At 37.9% G+C, this 27,420-nt stretch overlaps 1 protein-coding gene across 8 annotated transcripts; it reads left to right on the forward strand.

The window, feature by feature from the left end:
* The first annotated feature begins 211 nt into the window (after positions 1-211).
* On the forward strand, positions 212-25,573 carry osbpl9 (oxysterol binding protein-like 9). 8 transcript variants are annotated; one of them, XM_056772438.1, is made up of 24 exons: positions 212-358; positions 2,408-2,458; positions 3,927-4,005; positions 9,817-9,890; positions 13,121-13,216; positions 13,305-13,352; positions 13,702-13,734; positions 13,823-13,873; positions 14,230-14,268; positions 16,870-16,969; positions 17,438-17,542; positions 19,829-19,988; positions 20,232-20,332; positions 20,408-20,526; positions 20,603-20,688; positions 21,191-21,368; positions 21,593-21,677; positions 22,041-22,151; positions 22,236-22,299; positions 22,410-22,550; positions 22,869-22,947; positions 23,054-23,145; positions 23,970-24,105; positions 24,189-25,573. In XM_056772438.1, the coding sequence occupies exons 1-24, from the start codon at positions 248-250 to the stop codon at positions 24,261-24,263; spliced, it is 2,214 nt and encodes a 737-aa protein (XP_056628416.1). In that variant the 5' UTR covers positions 212-247; the 3' UTR covers positions 24,264-25,573. The 8 variants fall into 8 exon arrangements, with proteins under 8 accessions (XP_056628416.1, XP_056628417.1, XP_056628418.1 ...); XM_056772439.1 differs by having other exon boundaries at positions 13,705-13,734; XM_056772440.1 differs by lacking the exon at positions 14,230-14,268.
* Positions 25,574-27,420: the final 1,847 nt, after the last annotated feature.

The raw sequence follows: 27,420 nt of genomic DNA on the forward strand, positions 1-27,420 counted from the left end.
TTGTAGTATTTTTCAGAGCGCATACATTTCTATAGATATTTTTTAGCATTTTCATAACCCACTGTTGGGCCTGTTTATAATCACGCTCTTATGTACATTTGGGACCAGTAGTGTAAACAGCTATTATAAAATCGCCAGAATAATTCAAACTAATCGAACACGTAAGACACATTCAGCAGGTGACGTCAGACGCATGGTTCTTCTCTGTACTCGCCCCTCCCCGCGAGCGCTCAGGCAAAGTGTAAAGATGGCGTCCATCATGGAGGGGCCGCTGAGCAAATGGACTAATGTCATGAAGGGTTGGCAGTACCGCTGGTTCGTGTTGGATTACAACGCCGGATTATTGTCATACTACACAGTAAGTCTTTGTCACACGTTTTCCGAGATGTAAAACGGGGTTAGTGGTTCATTCTGTAATCGGCTACTACTGAGAAGGAAACGAGTATAAGGCCTGTCAGGAGTTGGGAATCTCAGTTCAATGAGGCGGGGCTTATCTTGAGTGATCGAGATATGAACCAATCCGCGATCTTTTTAGAAAGTCGTAAACCAATGAGCATTTCGACTCGCTTTGTTGCCAACAGGAAGGCCACCTCCCTTGGAAAAATGCTTACTGTAGTGTAGGTTACGAAATTGAAAGGGTGGAGGAGGCGTCCACATGTGACAGCTGTTTTGAATGCGTTAGCTTCAGGTTATTTGCATTCTTAATACTCGTTTCTTTTACTTTCTGTTTTATAATCGTTAAAAACAATCAAATAACAACGCTGATGTAGTAGCTGTCATCAGTATATCATACGCAACAGTACTTGTTAATCTTTGGGCCTATCTTTGAGATTGTGAATCTTTGTTGACACCATGATGTCATCATCTGAGTAAAAAATTAACTTATAAATGTGATTTTAAACGTTCAACTCTCAAGATAATACACAAAGTTATTACTGTAAAGATGGCTACCCATTTAAAGGTTTTGGAAACTCCTGTTTATGTTTTTAATATAGCATTATTAAGCATTTTACAAAGATTTTAAATTCGGTTGTTCCCTAATGCAGTCACATTCTGATCGGGTTTTAAGAAGCTGAAATACTTTTGGCTGCTGGCCTTCAGTCATGAGTTTGCAAGAAAATACAAAGAAATGGCAAAATGGGTCAAAGATTGGATTTTTAATGTAACTAAGGATCAGATGGTAAACAATTATAAAAGAGGATCATGAATGACAACTTAAGTTCAATATATATATAATGTAATGAAAGTTAAATAGTTAATATACTGCCAAAATGTCCATGAGTTTTACTGCAAGTGGAAGAATCGAATAATGAACCGATAAATTTGCTAGAAATTATAGTGATGGACATTACAAAAAGTTAATTTTTTTACCAATTTATTTCCTCATTTTTTAATGAAAATATCCATTTGGTTAGTCTTAGTGATTCAGAAATCACAATATATAGGTTAAACCAGAGCCGTTAAATATAAGAGTTATGACACTCGATCTCGCCGCTGTGTGGTTCATGGAGCCCGGAATATTTGCATACATTTTGCTAAATATTAGCACATAGAGCTCACTGATTACTACGTTGACTACATTTATAGCAGCATTTTATCTTGGGAGTAATCAGTCTTTGTGTTTAATTTCGACATTTAATTTCAACTGAGAACTGGTTAAAATGTTTAAACATGCAGTTATTTCACCATCTGTATAGGAAATGCATTTGACGCGCCGTTGCGTAAATTACATCCGCATTTCATTCTTCCTACAGACGTCTGTGTGAGTGTCCTAACTCATATTCAACGGATCTGGGTTAAGCTAAAGCAATAATCCCCAAGAAGCTGTGGGTTACGGTGCATTTTTTAACAGCTAACGGGGTTTTAGGCTCTCCGCTACGCCATTAGCTGTTATAAAATGAACTTGTAACTCACTGCTTCTTGGAGCTTGTTACTTGAGTTTAACCCAGAGCCGTTGCATATTATTCCATATGGTTTCATGAAATAAAGGAAATAAAGTGACATTTCGGCTATGTAATGTGGCCAGCATTTATAAATCGTGGTATTTTATAACCGCTTAGAACTCTGCTCAAACAATCAGAATCAAGGACCAGAACCGACCGTTTTATAATTTGTATTTTTTTCTGTTGATGTACTTTAAAGAAATAAAAGTGATGACTTTAGATCATATCTAAAGTCTTTAGATCAGCTTTTTATTTAAGTATTATAATGAACAAGGATTTCAGTATATTACTAAAAAGACCAAAGAGAGAAACACTTCTACTGAAAAACCCAAAGTCCTGTTTTGTTACGAATTTGGTTACGAATTCCACATTTTTAAGCTGGTAATGATAAAAGCAAATGTATTTTATCGGTTTCTTGGTCAATTATCAAAGGCTCATGAATGCGTTTCCATGCTTTGTTTCAGTCCAAGGACAAGATGATGCGTGGCTCTAGAAGAGGCTGTGTGCGACTCAGGGTAAGAAGCATTTTCTTTGTTTTAAGAGTAGAACTAAATTTAAATTCATCTCACTCTGGCTGTTCAATTATATCAAAGAGTCTTTATAAATGGAATAGTATCCCCCGATAAGAACAGAGTCTGTCTCTGTTCGATATAATTGAACAGGCAAATCAGACAGAATGAGATCAGGGAAGAAGCATCTGTTATTAGACTAAACTTGCAAACCTTGCTATTATTTTTTGAAAAACTAGCCTGCCCACCGCCAAAACAAATTTCAGTTTTCTCAGCAAACTTACTTTAACCCAGTTTTTTTATGCAATTTGTTCATGATGTGATAAATAACATATACCTGTTAGGCAAAATGCAGGAAAATTCTTTACCACCAGATGGCACACTGGTTATCATGCAGTACTTCAGTGTAGCACACAGAGGACAGTTATGAAATATGCACGTATTGTATTTAATGCAAAAGGGGGGTTTTAATTGTTTTATGCAATGTACACATAGATTTTTTTTTAACTAATTTGTTCAACTTAGATCTGCATGGCTTTGTCTCGTAAGGATTTTAGATGTTGCAACTTGCATGCATAACTGCATGCATAACTGCAGTATCAGTTATATGACTTGAGTAAGTGTGACTTTTATAATCCTTATCAAGCAGTTCATGTAAAATCTGCCTGCTCAGTGCTCACAATAGTAAAAGGGTGTTTGCATCTTAAATAATGCAACTGAACCCATCAATGAAAAGGAACAATTGATTCTTGACATTGTCTGCAGTCTGAGTGCAAACAATTAGCTTACATTTTAAGACAGAGGTTGCTTAGTGTGTTTGCTGTGGTGTTCTCTTTTCTCAACCACCAGTACAGGCATTGCTTAGTTCATCCTTATTTAAAGTCAAGGCTGTGTTTTCCTTAATAGATTCAGCATTTAAAATGTTCTACTTCAGTAATTGCTGGGCCCAGATCCGTTAACCAGACGCCCAAAAGCCTACGCTAGATTTGAACTAAATGTAAATGTTAACCCATTGTATGACACGCACAGGCTTGACGGGCTGTGAAACGCAATTTATTAGACTGTGATGATTTTAATTTCATATGTTTCATACGGAAAAGTTTATTTTATGAAAGATTTAGATCATAATAATCTTGCACATGTTTAAATCGCCGTTCTTTCTGTTACATTGTAACCTGGATTTCTCCTTTTCGTAACAGAATCTAGTGTGGAATATGTTGAAATCGTAATTTTTTGTATTAATCTTGTAATACGCACAGACTGCTGCATTGTTTCTACTTGTCGCTCGCCCCATTCTCAGTTTACATCTCCTTACTCTCTTTCCATTTTCTCCTCCCTCCCTCACTCACTCCACCCATCCCCTCCTCTGCTGCTCTCTCTCTCTCTTTTCTCATGTGTGTGAGGGTGTGGGCCCGCGTATAGAGCGCGCAAATGACGTGTCCCTCAATCTGAATGCTTTTGCTTGTGTTCACAGGGAGCTGTGATTGGAATCGATGATGAGGACGACAGCACGTTCACCATTACAGTGGATCAGAAGACTTTCCATTTTCAGGGTGAGGTCTCTTGTTTTTTTATCTGGGCTTTTGTGTTCATCTCCGCTCTCGTCTTCTGTCTCATCTCTGGCACCTCCTGCCGTGCTCTTTTACCACTGTTTATAGTGCGGCCATCAGCCGGCTGCTCACGTGCTCTCTCTCTCTCTCTCTCTCTCTCTCTTTCTCTCTCTCTCCCAGTCTGTGTGGGTCTCTCCTCCTCTCTTCTTTCCACTCTCTTCCTTATTTGCTCCTGCTTACTCAGTTTTCCCCTTATTCTCATTTTCGTTCTGATTTGAAAGAGGATTATGACATCAGTAACCAGCCGTCTATCGCAAACAGTAAGCACACACGCTTGCAGATTTCAAACATGCATTAGGCCTGCTGTTTTCGTCCAGCTTATCTGCGTGTTTAGCTGCAAACGCTGAACGGGACAGTCGTGTGGATTTCGGAGTTGTACGAATCGAGGTCTTGGATTCTTTTTCTTGGCTTTGAATGCCGCAGCGATGCATTGAAGTACAACCAGGAATTTAATTTCCTGGGAAGTTCAGACAGCGGACGGGATAGAGAGGTCTTCGAGAAACGTGAAGAAGAACTCATCGGACACATAGTCTCCCTTCCTTTTCCAACTGCTGTTACGCAAGCTCATCTCCAGGTTTTTAGTCACTAGCCTCCACCTTTTTTCACTGGCTCATCTATCCTCCTCCACCCCCCTGGCATCCGCCCTGCCGGGGGTGCGTTCACTCTCCTCATGCCCTCACCCACTGGTATGTTCCGACACTGTATGCTGTGGCTTTACAGTAAGAAGGGTAAGGTCACGCTCATCCAAACACTCAACTGGGGCTCGCCTGCTTGCTTCTCCTGCTGTAAAATCATTGTCATGTTTATAGGGATCCATTGGTTTGTTTTGTCTTGGTAAGCTTAGTGTAGAGTTGTAGGGTTGACTATGTGATCAATTGTCTTTTGTAGTATAAATAAAGCACGTTATGACATTTTTCTTATTGAATACAAATCTTTTCTCTTTAAGACTTGTTGCCTTTGAACATATTAATCGAAAGTTGTTATTTTTCTTTTTGATTTCACCAGTAAGACGCATTACTACTCTTTGTTTAGTTTAATGGCTCATAGCGTATTTTGTTTCGCCGTCTTTGTGGTGTGCCAATCCAAAGCCTTCTTTACGAATCGAATAAAGCATAACCTACCATTCCGTGTCAGATTTCCCGCTGTGAGTGTGCATGCGTGTTTTAGTGAGTATGATGTTTGAACTCGGGTCTCAACAATCTATACCATCCACCTCTCTAAATCCTCAGGGACCCATTCTATCAGTTCTCACATCTCCATTGCAGAAGAAGCCATTTAGCCTATAGCGGAAATGGATTTGAGCTTGCAGATCTCAACGGACCACTATGTTCCGGAATTGCTGAACACGTTGCTCATATATCCGGTGCTTTTGGCATGCGGGTTCAAAATTTGTCTCTCGAGTGAGGTAAAGTGGTATATTTAATCGTAACTATGAGCCATAGGTACAGTAGGTACACACTTGATGATTTGTGTGTCACTAGCTGTAGTGGTAGTCTCCGTCCCAGGGGGCTCGCCCGGAGGCCGTTAGTGGAGCATCTGATGCAAATTGCTTTCAAAATAGCAAATAGCTGGCTGAGATTGCTCTTCTGATCTGATTGGCCGGGCTTTTCTGAGTCCTGTCGTAAATATATGAGGTTTCAAGACTACAATGAGTTAATTTTTCCACAATGATTTAATTTAGTTATATTGGTCTCTTTTCAGATTGACCTGCGTTTAAACCTCTCTTAGGGAAAAACATGTGGTTGGTCATTTCAGCCAGGCAGGATATTCCTGCGGTCAGATTATCTTGCATTGTGGAGTAGATACTACGTCTTCATTTACTCGAGTTATCCAAATCTGTATAAATTTCTGACGAACACAGAGAAAATGCATTTGAAGGAATGCTTTTAGCCAAACAGTTCTTGGCCACCATTGAATACCCTAGTTGGAAAAAATTATTTGTTCTATTGACCACAAAAGAAGATATTTTGAAGAATGTAGGAAAGCAAGCAGTTTTGGAGCACTTATGACTGCGGTTGTCATTTTTCCTTCTATGGATGTCAGTGGTGGTCAAAAACGTTTTGTTTACAGGCATTCTTCCAAATATCTTTCTCCGTGTTCATCAGAATAAAGAAATGCATACAGATTCGAGATAACAGAATTTTAATCTAATTTTAAAGGGTAAAGCAAATTTATTTTATTTGTTTAGCATGAAATATTAACCGGATTGCGAATTTTACAGTAGGTATCCCGTAAAGCTGAAACCCAACAACACGCCATCCAATGTCATAATATGTGGAAACAGTTTGACCCAGCTGTAGAAATGCACATACTAGTTGAAAATAGGAACCTTCAGGAAAATAAGCTATTTGAGTATAAACTTTCACAACTAAAAGAATTTGGTTAACCTCTCTTTCACCATGATACACTTTGGAATAAGGTGAGCTTGACCTGTCCAGGTCCAAATAATATCCGCCGCTGCAGAGGCTCAGAGGAACTGTACTGTCTATTTAGTGGACCATTCATAATTCATCATACTCCTCTACGGCCCAATATCGGCCTTGCCTGAAAGCCCCTTTATTTCGTCTCAGCTAAAAGCCTCGCTCTACCTGTCTTCCTCTCAGACACTTGACTGGAAAAAACAGTCAGCAGTTTAAAGCTCTCAGCGTCTGACACTGAGCTTCTGCTGGCGGAGGATCAACATGCACATTCATTCTCCCCGGGGGAAAGAAATAAGAGAGGGAGAAAAAGCCGTGACGTTTTGTGTGAATCTCTTTCCATCTTTCTTTTTGTCATTGAACTCTCATGTTTTGACAGGGCACTGGCTGTGGAAAGATGGAGGCAAACAAAACAAAAAAACTTAATTGAAAAGCTGGAATCTGATTGGCTGACTGCACAACGATTAGGAGTGGGCACACAGGGATTTTTGTAAGGTCTCTTTGAAGCAATGTATTTACGAAGGTTTGCCAGGTTAGTGGCATCACATGTTTACTTCGAGTTTTATTTGGAAGCGGTTTGCACAAGCAGGACTGAATGTTCCATTTGGTTTTAAAGTGATAGTTCACCCAAAAATAAAAAAATTCTGTCATAATTTACTCGCCTTCGACTTGTGTTCTGATGAACACGGAGAAAGATATTTGGAATAATGCTTATCACCAAACATATCTCAACACCCATTGACTACCATAGTAAGAAAAAATTCATTATCGTTTTTTTCATTCATTATCGAAGACAATTTGAAGAATGCAGGACAGCGCACAATTCTGGGTTTCTTTTAACTACCTTTGTATTTTTTCCTACTATGGTAGTCAATCAGTGTTGAGATCTGTTTGGTCATTTTTCCAAAAAATATATATTTTTCTGTGTTCCTCAGAAACACATTTGGAACAACTCGAAGGTGAGTAGATGACAACAGAACTTTCATTTTTGGGTGAAGTATCCCTTTAAGTTATGTCTGCAAAATCATGTGTATTCTTTGTGTTAGGTCACTAGTCTTCAGAAAGAAGTTTCTTCCTGTCTTAGCCAGAATAAGCTGCGGGAGACTTTTTGTCACTGCGTTGGAGGTTTTGGTACACAAAACGTGCACAAGCTGCAGCTGATTAAGGAAAACTGCAGGAGAGCTCATTCTCATCTTCTCATTTTCTCTGACCGGCATTATATATGGTGTTGTTTCACTGACATTAACATTTCCCATCAGCTCATTAGCACCAGAAAGATGTTACTATTCGACAGGAGCTTTTAAAGGGCTTATGTAAATGATGAGATGGTTTAGTCTAGTCTGTTTCGAGAGCTCTGGTCTGTCACTTTCCTTTTCATACCGTTGGAAGGGCACGTTGCATAAGGTGCCCTCATTTCCACCCTGAAGTCCGCCAGAGACACGTTCCACCTCCCTTCCATCCAGAATATAGGCTATAGAGATCGTAAGAAATTGTATTAAATGAAAAGACACATTTTGCTATATTCATTTCAGTATCGCACTGTGTGGCATGGTTATTCTTTCATGTATTTCACATGTGAGGATATCTTGTGGTCTGTGTTGGTGTGTCCTCAATGCTAAATGACGGTCGAGTACACTGTTTGTCATCAACTTCACTAGCTCGTAGTGAAATCTCATTGGTTTGTAAATGGAGGTAGCCCAGCATCACGCGTCATGTGATCTCAGCTCTGGTTCCAGTAAAGCAGGGAGAGGCCATGTTTGTTTTGGACTGTGAATATCACACGTATTTGGGACACTGTTTCAAGTGTGTGCACTAGATATGCGACGGCTGATGCAGGAATGCAGAAATTGCAAACGCTGTTGTAACGTAAAACAGGTAATGAAAATGCACTTTTTGGAGCTCCAGAAGCATTTTGTGTTATTGATGTATTTTTAGCCTGATGTGCATTCATTATTATCCGTTTTGGTGCATATGCAATGTTGTTGTGGTAAAGGTTGTTTTATCATCTACAGTTACACACGTGAGGGCATCGAGTGATTTAACACGTGATTTTCTGAATTTGTTCCAGTAGAGATGGGATTGCGTGTGACAACGCACACGTGCTCTCCTGGCTTTATGCTTCTAAAAGCTTTTAGATTTTCTGCTGAGCTTTGCTGTCTCATCCATTGAAGTGTCAGCTGTATCTCCCGTTTTAATTATGGAAATATAAAGATGTTTTTCTAGAGAGAGAATTTGAGGCTAATATGATCGGAGTCAAACTGACATTAAAAGTGTTTTTGTAAGGCACTACACACCGACTCCTTAAAAGGTATCGTTCACCCACATGTTGTTTAAAGCTTGTCCGTTTTTCTTTCTGCTGATTTTTTCCCCTGTTCTTTTCATGCAAAAAGTACATGGCAACCGGTTGGTTTAAAGGTATATACCAGTAGACTTCTTATTTGCTATTTTAGTTTGTCATTTGAACCTATATAATTGCTTTCTATATGAAACAGATGAAAATAAATATAATCCATAAATCCATAGCTCATGATAATCTCTTTCCCATCTCACTCACCCCTAGACATATTCTGACCCATTATACATATTTGTTCATGATTGAGGCTAAAATTATACATGTTAAACATGAATGTTGACAAAACATCTTTTAGATTAACACTGATACATAGGTTGTTGACAAATGTACAGTAAGTGAGGCCCCTGGTGTTACATGGCAACCATTTAAAAAGCAAACTGTTAATTACATACCGTTTTATATTATATTACAATATACAATAGTAAAAGAGAGATTTGTTTTAATTTGTAGTTTTTACTCTGCAATTTGGCTGTCACACCGTAGGACAGCACGAAAATCCAGTTTATGTTTTAATCTACCCAGATAAAATCGATATATGAATGATAAAGATATATTTCTCATATATCTGGCAACCTCACAGTTTAATGCATTATACTCATAGTTACATGCATTCCGTGATGTGTGATTTATAGCTTGTACTTTGTAATTATTTTTATACACAAAGGAACGGGTATTAGCAACGTGTCAAGTTGTCTGAAATTTCATCCCTCTTTTCTTCGAGAAGCCCGGCCACAAGCGTTATTTACCTTTCATGTTTACTTAACAGGGTTTAATCGTGACTGTTCCTGTTAAACAACTCTGTCTTGTCTTCTTGAAACTCTGTCCTTTTTCGTAAAGAAAAACAGGATACGACAGTAGAGCTCCAGTTTCCATACACTGTCACCCTGACGCTTCACCAGAATCATTCTATACTCCATTTCATACGTGTGAGTGTGTGTTGTTCCGTGTGGCTAATGGATGTGTTTTTGGATCTTTTCTCCGCAGCCCGTGACGCTGATGAGCGAGAGAAGTGGATTCATGCCTTAGAGGGGACGATTCTCCGCCACACCCTTCAGCAGGTAAGACCACCATGAGTACCACATTAACCATGGTACAAATCTTGTTGTTATATTACTTATTGTTTGTTTATTAGATTACTTAAAACATTTTTAAAGATTTGAAAATGTGAAAAAGAGACTCTTTAACAACTGAAGTCGTTGAATAAGATGGATAGTCCCATTGTGATCCATCCCAATAGAGCTAAAACAGGACAGGCTTTCTTTTCTACTCTTTCTGTAAACTATAGTCTCGGTCTCTAACAGTTTTTTCCATCGTCCCTTTTCTCAACACTTTTCTATTTTCCTTCTTTCCCCTTCGCACCTCCGTCTTCAGTTTTATAATCTGCTGAGTCTGACTGGCAGCTGCACATACCAACACGCATTGACTGCGCAGTCATCCTGTCACATGACCCCCCTTAGAGCCAATCACGGCTTTGCTTATTCAGCTAGACCCTCCTGTGCAGCACTTAGATCCAATCACAACATCGCATTTTCTTTGCAGCTACTTTTTTTGTTCTGCTATTGTTTCATTTTTGAGGAAGTCTGCTTTTTCAGGTTGTGGGTGGTTTACAGCTTTTAGGACGTTTGACGAGAACCCTGGTAGTAATTTGCTCCTCCTCGGGAGTGGAAACACACAGGAAAGGGTGTGCGGGTATAGATGCTGACAGATAGAGTGAGAGGTTGAGTCAGATTTGGCAGTTTTGTGAAGAGGCATGTCCCACGATGGCAAGAACCCAGTAAGTATCCTTGTTGTGCTGGAGCTCGCTGATGCGTTTTAAATAGGTCACGATAACTGCGCGCAGGTAGGGGTGTGTTTATGTGTGCATGACGTGTGTGTGTGTTCTTATGAAGGTAGGAAAGGGTTTGTTTGTGCAAAGAGAGAGGGCATGAGTCACGCTTAGGTGCATCAGTTAAACTTTTACTCTCCTCCTTGCGATCTGCTGTCTCGGACACTTTAAAGCCATAACATGGGTTGGTATAGATTGTTGTGTGTGTGCTCATGTGTGTGTTGTGTGTTGTGTGTGTTTGACTTGTGTCTGCATTAAGATCAGTGTGACAAGCCTACATGATAAACGTTGATTTAGAAAGGGTCTTTGCAGTTGGATTTCTCTGACTTAGCTGGTAGGAGTGAGTCAATAGGAAAAGCTTCCTGTCTGCACAATCTGTACATGCAGGTGTGTGCTAACAGTTCTCATGTAGATTTCTATTACACACAGCTTTTCCCACCAGGCACAGGCTGTAAATAATAGTGTAATACTCTCAGGGGGTTTAGTCATGCTTGTTAGGAGCTGCTTGAGTTTATATCAAAAGCAACAAATCTCCTCTGTTATTAGCAGCTTGAATGCATTTGGACATAAATGTAATCACACAACATAACCTTTGAGTTTTGTTGCTGGAGTCCAGGATAGTCTGACCTATTTGTTATGTGTTTACCTTTTTGAGGAAGTGTGGCAGTTGACTGCCCATGGCTTTTCTTCATTTTCCAATGCAGTTCAGTAGTGTCATTCCTCACAATGGAGTCTTTCGCAGCGACAGACGAGCCCCAAAGACACCGGTACCGATCCGAAGGCCAATATTTACCTATATTACATTGTGCCTGTGTTATCTGACTGAAATCCATTAGCATTAGGCTAAGTTTACAACTAACTGGAAAATAGCTTAAGGTTTGTTTGCGGATAAATGTTTGTGGATTGCTTTGTGTAAAAGATGAGTTGTGGTTTGTGATGTGTTCCTGATGTGTTACAGTAATATTTAAAGGTTTATGATGTTCTAGTTTTAAGGAAGCTATTTGTTTTGTTCTTCTCTGAAATGGTGATCAAAGGTTGAGTTTTATATTGGTTTAGTTGACATTTCATGCTAGTTAAAGCTTATACTTTGTTATATTAATAATATGAATTATTCATATATAATATTTCGGGACGGTTATCTTCTTAAATATTTTTAAACTAAAAGTGATAGTTCACCCAAAAATGTAAATTCGGTCATTATTTACATTTCAAACCTGTATGACTTTCTTTCTTACTTCCACAGAACACAAAATAATATCTTTTTAGGAAATACAGAAAGCCCTTGAACATATTTTTAGAAGGGACAAAAAAATATTATATTTCGGCTTTATATGTCCTGATACAGTATCAGTGGATAAATACTGCATGCAAATGGTGAGACCAACAATAGATAATTGGATATGGAAAAGGTCACCTTATAGGTTAATCTATAAAAAGACTTCTTTCTTGAAAAATTGAGGAAATGGATAGAATTTGTATCTGAAAGAAGACCTGACTTTGTTATTATACATTGATAGGAGATGTGTGATGTAAATATGACTATATAAGCATATAGATATATTTATATGTATGTAGGTATATGTTTTGTATATACACCCTTATCTCTATCCTGAACGGATTTTAGGCTACACGTTTTTCTACGGGATGTTCATAGTTTACCTTGTTCTTTTATTTTTTATTTGTACCTATACATTTTTCCATCTGGTTTAAAAAGGTTAATAATTTAATTTTGTGTCCATACAATTGAACTGAATGGGTGTTAGCTCTGTTAGGTTACCAACTTTCTTTAAAATATCTTATTTTGTGTTCAGCGGAAGAAAGAAAGTGATACAGGTTTGAAATGACAAGAGGATGAGTAAGTAATGACAGAATTTTCATTTTTGGGTGAACTATCCCTTTAAAATAGTTGAATAGGTTGAAAAGTCAAATCTCAGTTTTGCATAGTCCTGGAGTGGTTTTGATGTTTGGGTCGAAGTGAAAGTGAATCTTTCCAGAAATTATTTGCCTTCATCAAGTCCAGCTATGCATAAAACCGCCGGTCTTTCAAGTGTGTCTTAATCAACTTTTTTTCTTCAGTTGCTTGATTCGGTTATTCCAGTAGAAAAGCAGAAATCCTTTCTGACACGTGAACCTCATGAAGTTTAGCAACACTGGACAATAACTGCTTATGCTTACACATCTTCTTGCTTAATTTTGAAATAAATCGCCTCAATAACATGTTTACTCTTTAGTCTTTCAAGACTTTAGATTCATCTTCTCTCAGTTTATGCTTGTTGTATAATTGTGTAATTCAGTTAAAGCTATTAGAGTAAAAATGCGAACAGGCAGGGCACAGTTCTGCTCGGTTTTCTGGTCTGTTTCCTCTCGAAAGCAGAACGCTACCGATTTTAGTTTTAAGACACCATGAAAGCTTTTATACGCAGAGGAAGCACCCAAATCTTTCTTTCTCACTTTCAATTGCAGGAGACTGAAACAGGATTCGTTCCCAGCGTTCAGGACTTTGACAAGAAGCTTGCCGAAGCAGACGCGTATTTGCAGATTTTGATCGACCAACAGAAAGTGAGTCTTTGATATAATAAAAAAAAAACTTCATAGTGAAACATTAGTGGTTTTCTAATTCCTGCACTTGTATCATCTCTTTCTCAAGCTTTTTGATGAAAAGATAAAAGACTGCAAGGAAGATGAGTCGCGTAGAGTAAGAAATACGTTGTCTTTTATATGTTTATACATTGTCAGTTTACTAACATGTTCTGTATGTATGCTATACATTCTAGATATTTCTAAATATATGGTCAAAATGGCAAGCATTTGGTTTCCTACATACTTTAAGAGACCGACACAGCGTACCTAATGACACATCGTTCGCTTTTACTGAATTGGTGAAGTTATTTATGGCTTGAGTTTCTTATTTGGTCTTAAAATTTCCCTTAAGCTTTCGATTCTTTTTTTGGTTTACTTTTAAGAGTGGATATTCTGTTTGTTGCCTCTATTCAAGGGAATTTCGGAGCTCTAACTAAAACTTTTTTTGTCTATTTTCTTTTAAGCAGAAAATCGAGAACCTAAAGGACGCAACTTGTGTAAGAGCATCTGCACCTTCACTCTGTTAATACCTCTTGGATGTCACTTTGGCGACAGATTTTTTTATTTCTTGTTTTTGTTTTGTAGAGTATGGTAGAGTCCATCAAACATTGTATCGTACTTCTTCAGATAGCCAAGGTAAGACACTCGTCTTTTTGACTCATGTTATATTTGCTCGTGTTTTGTGTGTGACCGTGGTCACGTGTCAGTGTTGTTCAAACCCGACCTGTAATTTTCCACAGCCCAGTTAATGTTTATTTTGGCTAGATTATATGCATTCCAGCAGTGACCGTGTTAAGGTTTTGGAGAGGTGATTCACACGGACACCCAAAATTCAGGAAGTTAAAAATACCTCAAGTGACCTTTCTTATTGTCTCGATAACGAAAGAAACAACAAACAGAGGTCATTTGAAAAAGATTTTTGCGTGTTTTCTTTATATTTTGTGATTTAGAGGCTTAATTGTCAATTTGTGTTTCCTTTTTAAAATTTTAAGGATCAAAGTAACGAACAGCAACACGCAAACGGACTGATAGTAAGTTTTGTTGTTCCTCAACAATGAACTAGCATAAAATAGACCTCTTTTTCTCTTTCATTGAAATCACATTTTCACCTCAATAAATTTATCCGAGATCTGCATGACCTTGATCTGATGGCTACGCTCAACACGTCAGCCCTCTCTCTTTCTCTTTTGGGGTCTTTCACTCTTTCTCACTCTACTGTTGGGACACTTCCCGGCCTCTTCTAACCTGCCACAATAATTTGCAACAATGTGACATTGAATCGAACTCCAATCTTGCAAGAATAAGAATAACAGTTTTTTATCTGTTGTCATACATGCTTTTCATCCATGTAGGTCAAATAGATGAGCTATCTGCAGGCTCTCAGTGGGTCAATAACCGTCGAGGCAAATCCTGAAATGACAAAACACGCCTTACATTCAGCTCCCCTCGAAGGACTTATTTCTTACGTCTGTCTTTTTGATTTAATCTTGTTATAGTGTTCATGTATACAGAAGAGCTCTATTTACTCAATCCAGGTTAGAAAAGCAACAACCTTGTCATGGTAGGATTAAATTATGATTTAAATCTTATAAATTTCCTTGATAGAAAAGCCCCTCCAAATCTCAGACCCGCCACCGATGCTCATCGCTCTGCATGTTTGGATTTGGGGTAGAGTTACCTCAATGCTGTATCCTGTGATGCAATGCATTATGGGTGGACGTTTTTTTTACATCTGTCTGCCTTGTTGTCTGTTCAGTGAACGGAAGATTTATGGGCTTGTTGCCGTGGAAGCAGAGCTCAATAGTCTCTTATCTGAGTGCCTGCTATCTGACAGAGGCTCAGTGTTTGTTTATCATAAGGCAGAGATTGACCCATAGCGATTTTGTGTATTGACAGAATCAGTGTGACGGACACAGGCCACAGCTGAGAGGTAGCTCATTTAGACACAGTGCTTAAGCTGAAAGTAAATGTGATTTACTTCAATTTAGTAAGCAATGTTTGTCTCTTTCTAGACGTCCTTTAAAATGAAATGTTTAAAGACAACATGAAAATGGCATTTTTACAAATGTAACATGACATTTAACAAGTAGTTGTGAAACAATAACTTGTGTTTGTTTCTCAAAGCATTTAATGGGATTTTTGTCATTAGGCTGTGATATAATTTGAAATTTATATTTTCCCTGTCCATATGGACGTTAGAGGATCACATTAGCAAAAAACTTGTTTAAAAGTCCAATTTTACATTTTTTGGAGGATCTATTGACATAAATGCAATATAATATACATAACTATGTCTTCAGAGGTTTATAAAGACCTTACACAAAGAAACGTTATGATTTTTATTGCCTTAGAATGAGCTATTTCTATCTACATACACCGTGGGTCTTCTTGCATGAAATTTGTCATATTGTTTATGGTAGCCCTAAGCGTACAAACTGTTTTACAGAGCGCGTTTCGTAAATACAATATCTCCTTCAGCAAGGAGCAAAAATTAGGGATGCACTGAAATTAATATTTTTTTTTGTTGTAAAAATAGAAAATGAAACCCGAACATGTTTTTTTGCATTTTTTCTATTTATTTAGCCAATTTTTTCACTATTGCATAAACGGAATTATAAAGTTTCATCAACTCATATTGTGTTCTGAAGATGCACAGACATTGATACTCCAAGTTGTTTAGTAAAGGGAACTGTGTGCACGACCCCACCACTGTGTCAGAGTCGGGAAGTGGCACGGCTTCAGCCCGCACACTCCCGTCTGAACTACAGTCTACCGGTAACAATGACTTGTTCAAGAAAATTATTTTTTCTATTTTCGGCTGAATAATTTCAGTTGCCGAACATTCGGTTCATCCCTGGCCAAAATGTGACGACCTCTTAGTCCTGTGTCAGCCTCCTTAGTGCTTCGAAAGACAGGGTTGATGTGAGCCGTTGGTTGCAATTAGCATCTTTACCACTAGATGCAACATTTCACACACAGGACCATTAAGAGGTGCGCAAGGACGTTCTCATTTTGTAACACAGCTGTTGTGTGGAAACCCCAGTTTTCATGATTTAATTTTTTTCTCATAAATCATTATTTTTGGTCCGCCTTCATGTTTTTCTGTGGATTGTGAAAAATATTTAACCAATTGAAAATAAATGCAAGCGCTTTTCAACACAATATTTATTCTTGGAAAAGTATTTTTTTCCCCATTTTGTTTTGTAGATAAAAGGTTTCCACCCGACAGCGTCAATATCAGATTTTTATATCGCCGACTTCATGTTGTCTTTAACAGGCTCTTGATTCATACTTGTTATATATCATAATGTAAATAAGCAGGAATAATTACAATAATTACAGGAATATTTCACCCACTGACACACTCTCAAGTTGTTCAAAACCCTCGCCTTTCACACGGAATACTAATTTTTGTTAGAAGGTCATGGTTTCTTTACATCAGCCCCAATGATGTTGATCACTTGTTAAGCCTGATCTTCCCTTTAACTCGAACACAAGTGCTTGTTTCTCCACTGAGAAATCCTGTGATAGTCGAGTTGGGCGATGAGACTCAAAGCTCCAGGGGAAACTGTATTAACAACACGTGTTCCCATGAGAGCTGTGTTTTGAATCATGTCTGTGGTTCTCTCCAGAGCACCATAAACCCAGTAGATGGGGTTTTCCATCCCACCCTGCTCAACACCTCTGTAATAAGTTCCAGTGCCATGCCAACCCAGACCACCCTCCCCACAGGTGAGCTCTCTCTCTTTTTCAGTGACACTTTACAATAAAGTTGTATTTGTTAACATAACTTAATGCGTTAGCTAAGGTGAACTAACAATGAACAGCATTTAACAACCTTTTATTTAAATGTAGGTATTTACTTATTCATTTTTAAAATCGAACGTTACTGTTAACATTAGTTAATGCTTCATGAACTAGCATAAATTATTGTATAAACGTTAACTAATATAAACAACGATTAATACATGCTAAAAAAAGACACTGCATATTGTTAATTGATTCAATTTTTTAATGTTAACAAATACAACTCTTTCTTTCTCTCTCCCTCTGCATGTAAATCTTGAAAGCACTTTGGTTTAAAGCCGCACTGTATTTGACGTCCACTGATTTAAAAGCTCAAACGTTAGATTTGTTTTGCAAATGTTGTGTGTATATTTTCAAACCAAGATCATATGAGGGTTGTGTTTACATTTGTAGATGGAGCTCAGGTGTGTACAATGGAACAGAGGCCTTCTTCCTTACTCGTGGGCCCTGTCGTCACAGTGATGGGCAGCCTTCAGACCCCAACTCCCAATAGCACAGGTATGAAGCAGTACCCGTCCTTTTACACCATACTTTTAACTAAAGTGTAATGAGAATTACTTAAGAATTATTTAAGTCAGTTAAATAAATCAGGCTGAACAGTTTTGTCAAACAAAATAATTTGAATGCTGATACAGCTGGAGGTTCTTCACTTTCTGAGTCACATTCACACACTCTGTTTGCTAGTGTAGGAACACAAATATTTTCCGCTACAGATGCAGGAGGTGTTGTGTTATGTGAAGTGAGCAGGTGGTGTTGGTTTCACTCGTCACAGATGCTGAGTTTCTCCACTTTAACATCTTTCTCATCTGCTCGCTTGGCCGTTTAAATTCATGCTGTTATCCAATCTGTCTATAAGGGAAATACATTTATAACATGGCTCGACTTGGACTGGTAAAGTCAAGATCATAGGTTAAATCCCTATAGGGAATGCCATCATTTGACAAATGCATAGCTGTAAATGTAAATATAAAACAAGTAATTCCTCATAGGCATTCTTAAGAGTCTATTTTAATGTTCTACTGGTTATTTTATCTAATAAGTACATTTAATGTGAGTTTAAGCAGTATTCCCGTAGTTTTTCCCGTAAGCTGCAGTGGGAATGCAGTCAAAGCCGTTCTCTCTGCAGTGAGTGGGTTTTCCTCGGCCTGTCATTAGCGTTCTGGATACACAAGCACGGAGAGGTAAGCTTTTGCTGAGGCAGTGCAGAAGGAGCTGAGCTCACCAAAAACCCTGCAGATCAGTAGCACTTGGGACAGCACTGCAGGAAACTGCACATAAAACACAGCCAAGATCTCAAATCTGCAGAAGCTGCACAATGATAGGATTTCCATCTATAGTAAGGGCCAACCTGCTTGTGTACGGAAATCTCTGAGCTATTTCTGGACATATCAACATAAACAAACATTTTAATTATTGACAGACTGCAGCAAAAGCAATAATTTGCTTGTTACTCTTTATATCACTACAGTACTTAAGTTGCATTCATTATTATTCATCATTTGATCTGTATGACTTTCTGTCTTCTGCAGAACACAAAAGAAGATATTTTCAAGTGACTTCCATTGTATGGACACGAAAACACCGAGACGTTTCTCAAAATACCTACTTTTGTGTTTCATAGAAAAAAAGAGTCATATACAGGTTTTCATGACATGAGGATGATTTAAATGATGACATAAATGTTATTTTTGGGATCTCTGACAAAACCCATTTCATATAAGAAAAAAGAAAAAAGGGTCATCATTTAACCTCTTGTTGGTATTTATTGTTCCAAACCCATATTAATTTATTGTTTTAACTCTGTAGTTTAGTATTATGTTGGTAGTAGTACCGTATTTAGTGATGCTTAAAGGGACAGTTCACCCAAAAAATTTAATTCTGCCATCATTTACTCACACTCAAGTCCAAATCTGCATAAGTGTCTTTGTTCTGATGGGAAAATATTTGGAAGGAAGCTTGTAACCATCTAACAGTTCTCGGCCACCATTAACTAACATAGTAGGAAAAATGACAATTGCAGTCAAAAGTGCCCCCGAACTGCTTTCCTACATTCTTCTAAATATAATTTTTTGTGTTCAAAAAATAAATGTATAAAGCAAATTTTCCTGCAATGGTAGTCTACAGTGGCCAAGAACGGTTGGGTTACAAGCATTCTTCCAAACGTCTTTCTCTGTGTTCATCAGAACAATGAAATGTATACAGATTTGGAACTTGAGGGTGAGTCAATAATAAAATAACTTTTATTTTTAGGTGAACTCCTTTAATGGCTTTACATATTAACATTAACGGCAATATAAAGTGTGACCGCATGAATGAATCATTTGCATTAAAGTGATTGGCGGCAGTGAAGAGCGTGATCCTATATTTTAGGCTTATCTGAATATACATGTTTTTAATATTTAAGTCTTTTTCCTTAAACGGTGGCTTTGTTTGCCACATGTTTTGAGTTTATGATTGTTTATTGAGTCACATAGATGTACAGGGCTGAGTCTTGTGTGGATATGTTAACATCACTTCCATATTCCAGGTTTTGAGCATCTTAGATTGTGCTTGTGAAAATCTGTGTAATATAATGACTGAGTGTGTCCACATGAGTTTATCAGTCATGCTGTTTATGTAAAGTAGATTTGCCAGACGCATATGCTAAAGAACGAAACCACAGCCCATGACAGGAAGCTATACTGACCTCAGGCTGTGCTGGTTTTATAAATAAATGCTGTACTCATATTTCCTCCACACACATATCTAAATACACACAAATGGTTTTATTTCCTGTGGTTTTAGGGAGTGGACCCTCAGCTCCAAGCAGCAGCGCGACGTCACCCAGTCATATGAACATACCGGCCCACACTGTTCCCGACTTCTCTTATTCCAGCAGTGAGGACGAGTTTTACGATGCAGATGAGTTTTATCAGAACAGCACTTCACCAAAACACTGCATAGAGTGAGTCACATGTGCGCACACACACTTAAACAAACACTGCATATGGTATGTTCTATTCGAAACAATGCAGCCCACTTTGAAACACTGTTGCGAGAGAAAATTACAGTAGCACCTGCCCACACGCACAATTAAGTAACATTGCGAAGAGATAAACAAACCTGACCTAATTAAAACAATACTAACACTTATTCTTTCATCTCCACAAACCTCATGTTCCTGTTCGCTGTGTGGCTGTGAATCCAGTCCCAACAGAAGCGGCGCAGGTAACAGTGATGACAGCACTGCCCTGAAACGGCCAGACACCAACGAATCTATCAACTCCTCAATGTCTAACGGCACCACTGGTAAACGAAACACACACCCTCTTAGATAAGAGGTGAGCGGTGTTTACCGACTTCAATGTTGTGTGTGTTTCTCAGATCAGTTCGACAGTCAGGATGAGAGGGATGACGATGGTGAGGGTGAATCGGTGGAGGAGCACAAAAGTGTCATCATGCATCTGCTGTCTCAAGTGCGACTGGGCATGGATCTCACCAAGGTAAATACAACAACCTTCTGTTTTGCTCGTTGTTTTAGCCTAATTCATTCATTTAGATCAAGGTTTTTATCCACAGGTCGTCTTACCCACATTTATCTTGGAGCGGAGGTCGTTGCTGGAAATGTATGCAGACTTCTTCGCACACCCGGATGTGTTTGTAAGGTAACGTTTGAGCTTTTTGGAATGTGGATCTTGCAGCTGTTATTTTTATCTCGCAAAATGTTTTTTTCATCTGCTCTCTCAAATGTTGTTGGGAGGTCTATGTTACTTCAGAGAGTCGATTTTTGTTGGTCAATGCTCCCTCATAAGTTCAAGTCTTCAAGGTATAGTTCACCCAAAAAATTGACATTTTGTCATCATTTACTCACCCTCCTGTTATTTCAAACTGGTATGACTTTTTTTCTTCCGCAGAACACAAAAGAAGATTTTTGGAAGAAAGTTGGTAACCTCTATTGTATGGACACAAAACTAATGCAAGTCAATGGGTGCCAGTTAACAACTTTCTTCATAATATCTTCTTTTGTATTCTGCGTTGCAAATAAAGTGATACACGTTTGAAATGACAAGAGATGGGGAACAGAGCAGTAAATGGTGACAGAATTTCCACTTTTGGGGGAACTATCACTTTAATCTTATGTCTTATTACTCTGACATGTTTTGGTAGTATCGCGGACCAGCAGGATCCAAGGGACCGCATGGTGCATGTGGTAAAATGGTACCTCTCGGCCTTTCACGCTGGACGGAAAGGATCTGTGGCCAAGAAGCCATACAACCCCATTCTGGGTGAGGTGTTCTTCTGTCACTGGGACCTGCCTTCCGAAACGGATGATTCTGCTTCTTCAGTAAGTGTTTTTGAAGAATTAGGAAGCTATTTGTGTTTTAGTATGTTATAAAACGTTGTTGATTCAATGTAATGAAATAGATGCCCAGCGTTTCTAAAAGCAAATTTAGACAACAGTGGGAACAAAACAATTGTGTTGCTTACAGTCATTTTTTATTGTAAAATTCAATTTATTTGACACGATCTAAAACAGCTTTACATCTCTCTCTCTTTGTATCTTCCCAGGAGTCTGTATCAGACGGGCCAACGCCGTGGAGTAGCAAGAACAGTGTGTCTTTTGTGGCCGAGCAGGTTTCTCACCACCCACCCAGTGAGTGCTCGACCAACTAGTCGCTAAATTAGTTACAATCTGGCAAACAAATAAATCACAGCTGTCAGAGAAGGAAAACTAATCCTATTTGGAACAAATTCAAATGTTGGGTATTAAAATGTCATTAAAGCTAATTACGAAGGCTGTCAGTTTTAATCTTGTGCTACTTTTGTAATGTATTGTTTACAAGAAGGGGTTCTATATGAAGAAATCGATAACAATTAAATTACAATTACTTGCTTTATTTAATAATAAATGCTTACCCAATCTAGAATAATGTTTTCCAGTATTTCTCATAGTCTTTGTTGTTATGTTTTGGTTTATTTTGCGTGTACTTCCTCACACATATGTCTATATTTACAGTTTCTGCGTTTTACGCTGAGTGTTTTAGCAAAAAAATCCAGTTCAATGCTCACATATGGACAAAATCGAAGTTCCTTGGGATGTCAATCGGTGTTCATAATATTGGTCAAGGTAAGCATCAATCGATTCTCATCTGTAAATAAATTTACATCAGTGCTATGATAATGCTTATTGATTTTATTGTGTCTGCCGTAGGTTGTGTGTCTTGTCTTGAACATGATGAGCACTATATTCTTACCTTCCCCAATGGCTATGGCAGGTAAATATTGCCTGTTTCTATCATTTATCCTTCTGGTGTATATTTACGAAGTCGTTTATGGCGTCTTGAATGGGCGGAACATCTCATCCATCTCGACTATGTGTCTGTAGGTCGATCCTCACCGTTCCGTGGGTGGAGCTTGGTGGCGAATGCAATATTTCCTGTTCTAAATCTGGCTACAGTGCCAATATAGTTTTCCACACCAAACCCTTCTACGGAGGAAAGAAACACAGAATAACTGCTGAGATATTGTAAGTCAGTGTGGTGTTTATGATTCACACAGATATTAAAATATTTACATACTATCATTAGTCCCTTTCATTTCAAGTGAATTACAAGTTAGAAACATCACTGGTAAATTATAATTGCAAGAGCCATCAATATCAAAATACCAGTAAGTGAGAAGTTAAAAGCAGAAGTAAAAAAGTGAAAATAATAGAAGGAATCCATATGAATCGTGTGCTCTAAGTCTGACAATTGAAACAAGCTAATGGTTTGCCTCCTAGTGCATTAAACATAAGACATGTTAAGAAAATCCTTACTAATTCAAATCTCATTCTCTCTTTTAGTCCCCCCAATGATAAGAAGTCATTCTGCTCTATTGAGGGCGAGTGGAATGGAGTAATGTATGCAAAATGGGCCAGCGGGGTAAGTTTGTACCCTACACTACACATGGACAGGAAGAAGAATTGTATCCAAAATGAATTTAAAGAAGCAGTTTTTAGAGAGGTCAATATATTTGTCTTCCTTACAGGAAAACACAGTATTCATTGACACAAAGAGAATAGGAATTATTAATAAGAAGGTGAGGAAATTGGAGGACCAGTTGGAGTACGAATCCAGAAGGTGTGTGGATTTTCATGGGGTCTTTCAAAATTAACTTTTTCTTCTTTAATCTATGAAAATGTTTTTGGCTGCAACCAGAATTACCTTTTTTTGTAAGATTCGCTATTAAAACTTTTTTAATCTTGGGTTTAACTATATAGCAAGTCAAGGGAATCCAGCCTTAAAAACCCATTTGAATTTTGTGCGTATAGAAAATAACTTTTATCCCCTTGGATGTTAAATCTGCTTATTTTCATTACAATATGAGGCCTCTTTTTTTCACACTTACGCTTGAATGTATTCATGCGTTTGATGGTTGTAGTTGTTTTTAATTAAACCTGACTTGCTGGATTTAATTATTTAAAGGTGCAGTGTGTAATTTTCTGGAGGATATATTGACAGACATGCAATATGATATACATAAGTATGTGTTTAGAGGTTTATTAAGACCTTACAGGAAGAATCGTTATGTTTTTATTACCTTAGAATGAGCTATTTCTTTCTGCATACAACGCGGGTCTCCTAGCATGGAATTCGTCTTGTTGTTTCTACAGTAGCCCTAAAAAGACAAACTGCTCTACAGAGCGTGTTTTGTAAACAAGTTATCTCCAAAAGCAAAGAAGTGAAAGAGTGATGACATCTTGGTTCTGTGTCAGTCTATATAGTGCTTTGAAAGGCAGGGGTGGAGCCGTTAGTTGCAGTTCTCAACCTCACCTCTAGATGCCGCTAAATTTCACTGACTGGTCTTTTAGTATGACTTTTATATTTTGGTGTCCGCTGAAGTTGTTTACCTCTGTGAGATCAAAACCTCTGATGCAGATCTCTGTTGTTTTTCTGGCTGTCAGTTTGTGGAAGGACGTGACACTCAACCTGAAACTGAGGGACATTGAGTCTGCGACGGATGCCAAACATAGACTGGAGGAGAAACAGCGGGCAGAGGCCAGAGAGAGGAAGGAGAACGAAATGCAATGGGAGACGAGAGTATGTGATGTTCTTATATTTTAATATATGCCAGTGTGTATTTAAAGGTTTGCAGCTTAAACGTTTTGCTTGTGTTTCCACAGCTGTTTCACGAGGACGGCGAGTGCTGGGTCTACGATGAGCCTCTTCTGAAGCGACTAGCATCGCAGCGACACTGAAGACGTGTCCAAAACCAGAGTCTGAGACAAGAACTCTCGCAAATCACTTTTTTATTCAGCCTTGGAATGACTGATGAATGAAACTTTACAGCTTTGCATTTTTGAAGTATGAACGAACGAATACACAAACTTAAATTCGACCGAAAAATCTCCCTGCTCGCTAGTTCAACACTTCCACCTCTCCACCTCCCCTTGAGGATAAAACACCACAAGGACACGTGATGGGCATCCCTTTAGCATTTTAAAACAAACAAGCGCTCTCGACTTGACAGAGAAGAACGATCCCGCAGGACGCCGCTCCTGAGGGATCGAGGTGTTTCAACCGAACAAACTCTGAAAACTACAGCGTTCTGTATCTCAGGGAAGCAGTGGACTGAGAATTGAAGGCTGTATCTCCTCATGATCAAAAAGCCTTCAAGGTGGAACCGCAACATAAAAATGACGTTTCACATACTGCTAGCTACAGCTATTTATATATAGAGGATATGATATATATTCTTGTTTTCTTTTTCCTCTAGGGCAATAGTAACTGTTTGCAAATACATACTTGATGGCAATCATTCCCTTATGTCACTCTATATTTAGCCTTTTAAAGGGATAGATCGCCCCAAAACGAAAACGCAGTTGGTTTTATGGCGTTCCGATGCATGACTTGCTTTCATCTGTGGAGGATGGGAACAGAGACAGAACGTTACGGATTGATCACCTCAGTCACTATTCGCTCTCTGTGTTTTTTCACATGCAGTGAAAGTAAATGGTGACTGAGATTGAACCTTTTGTAAGATTAAATCTTTTGTATTTCCACCTGTGAAAAAAAGTCATTTTGGCTCAAAATGAAGGTGAGAAATTGAATGGCTGAATGTATGTTTTGAGGCTACCTGCCCCTTAAGTGAAACTATTTTTTCTGTTTGTTCACATGTAAGACCATTTACACAAACCAATGTGGGGACCAGAGACGAATCCTAACTGAGTAAAATTGACCATTTATTGGGCTGAATTTGAAACAAGTCATTGCCATGGTTGAAGTCCATTCCAATTTTTGATCTGTCTTTATATTTTTGGGAATGAGTTGATATCATGATCTAGTGCCTCGGGGAGGTTTTTTTTTTTATAGAATGCTGCTTGAGGGTCCACATTATTTAACGTATAAAGTTGGACTGTCCAATAGGAAATTATAATGGTGCACAATGAACCATTCAACTGATTTGCTTATTACGGCGAGGTTAAGCAATAGTATCACATATTGCCCTGCAATCTCTCTTTCTGTGAAATGTCAAATTTTAATCCAAATAAACATTCATTTCAAAATAGTCACGTGTTACAGAGATTGAATTCTCTTTCTGGACATCCTCTGAATCTCTTACCAACTGTATCTTTAATAAGGCAATATCGCATTTCCTCATTCAATAACAGCAATACTATTAAGGTTACGGTCACTACATATTTTAAAAGAAACCTGCTCTAAATATTATGTACGTTAATCATAAATTGATGCCTTGGCATATGTAGTAATAAAGTTGGCCTTTGACTATTGCATTGCAAAAGACGTCCCCAACAAACATTCTCCTTGCCTGACCATGATCGATTGTACGTGATTTTCATGTATCAAAATGTAATATTAAATTTCAGTAAGACCAAATTGTGCAGGTTGAATGAATTTCTTGTTACAGGTATCCCAATAATTGTGTCTAGCTGAATGATGCTGTTGGAAATCACTTCATAAATATCTTCAATCTACTTCGAGCTTGTTTTCCAAATGAAACACATTTCAGTATCGAATCAGAAAGAGCTTAATGGCCAAGTATGCTTACACACAAGGAATTTGACTTGGCAACAGGAGCTTAGTGCAGAAGAAAGTGTACACGGTGCAAACATAGTGCAACTATATATTACAGGTTTTATTCAATTACTAACAAGCATTTACCAATACTTAAAGATATGTTTCTAAACACTTAACACAGTAACAAACCTACATCACACATTTACATCTTGCCAAAACACGATTTTGTTAAATAAATATAAACTCTACTTTTCAAAATGCTGAAAGCCTCTTTCAACATATGCTAACTTTCAAAACACAACAAACCCATTTCAAAATCGAGTCATTCTGTCAAAACATTAGCACCAGTTTTCTATGCATCAGGAACATATAGTCAATCATGCTATGTTTTAGATGACATAAGGTTGGATTTGGTGACTCACACACCTAACTGAAAAATAAAAAAAGTGTACTTTCATGCTGCCAAAACACTCTCTGTCCAATATCTCCATGAAACACAAACTTTCCAAAAGCTCACAGAAGACAACATAGTGAAGGAATCATCAGCAGAATGTACTAAAAAGTAAAGGCTTTATTAGCAATAAATGTGATTGCTATCAGTAATACAAATGCATGCCCAATGCACAGAAAAAATGCACTGAAAAAAAGTACAGTTCTAATCCATATGATCTTCATTATTTTGATTCTCATGATTACGTAATGGGAAGACTTCAACATCTTGCTATGTCTCAGATTGAGATTTGAATCAGCTATTTTTCAATTATCACTAATTAGAAATTTCTTATCAGGTCTTTTACTGTAAGGTGCTGTTGTTTCAGAAGAAGAAGAAGAGGAGGAGGTTGTTTACTATATATAGGGTTTGGAACATTAGGTCTTCGTTTTTGTAAAAAAAATAAGAAAGATCAATAATTTTGGTAAGTGGTAAGCTTACGTGAAAAGAATATGTAAGCATTTTAGAAAAGTGTTAATGAACTGAGCATAAAAACAATATGAATTGTGTCAATGGTATGGTCTCAACAGATGGATGTAGTGCTAATTGTTTTTAGAGTTTTGAAAAATTTAATAAAAAGAATAATGCACTATATACAAAAAGTGGGAAAAATATAGCCAAAAATCAACATTTTTTTTAAAGATTGTACAGACGTGTAGAAGAAAATCCTAGAGCAAACAGTATATGTTCTCAAAATGTAAACTTATTCCAGTGAATTACTGTAAACACACTGAATAACATCCTAACCAATGGCTTTAATTATCATCACGTGACATGTCCATCATAATAATGTGATGCAATCTGATTTTTAGACAAACAAATATTATTTTGAATAAAAATAGCATGAGAACAGATGGTGATACAAGGGATGTGTTTAACGATGTCTG

Source organism: Triplophysa dalaica, chromosome 18 (genome assembly GCF_015846415.1).
Source record: "Triplophysa dalaica isolate WHDGS20190420 chromosome 18, ASM1584641v1, whole genome shotgun sequence".
Classification (NCBI taxonomy): Eukaryota; Metazoa; Chordata; class Actinopteri; order Cypriniformes; family Nemacheilidae; genus Triplophysa; species Triplophysa dalaica.

Bases quoted from the DNA above. Each gene is read 5' to 3' on its own strand.
- osbpl9 (XM_056772438.1), top strand. From the start codon at position 248: ATGGCGTCCATCATGGAGGGGCCGCTGAGCAAATGGACTAATGTCATG. The intron at 2,459-3,926 runs GTAAGAAGCATT...TTGTGTTCACAG, and splicing joins GAGGCTGTGTGCGACTCAGG to GGAGCTGTGATTGGAATCGA. The intron at 14,269-16,869 runs GTAAGTTTTGTT...GGTTCTCTCCAG, and splicing joins AACACGCAAACGGACTGATA to AGCACCATAAACCCAGTAGA.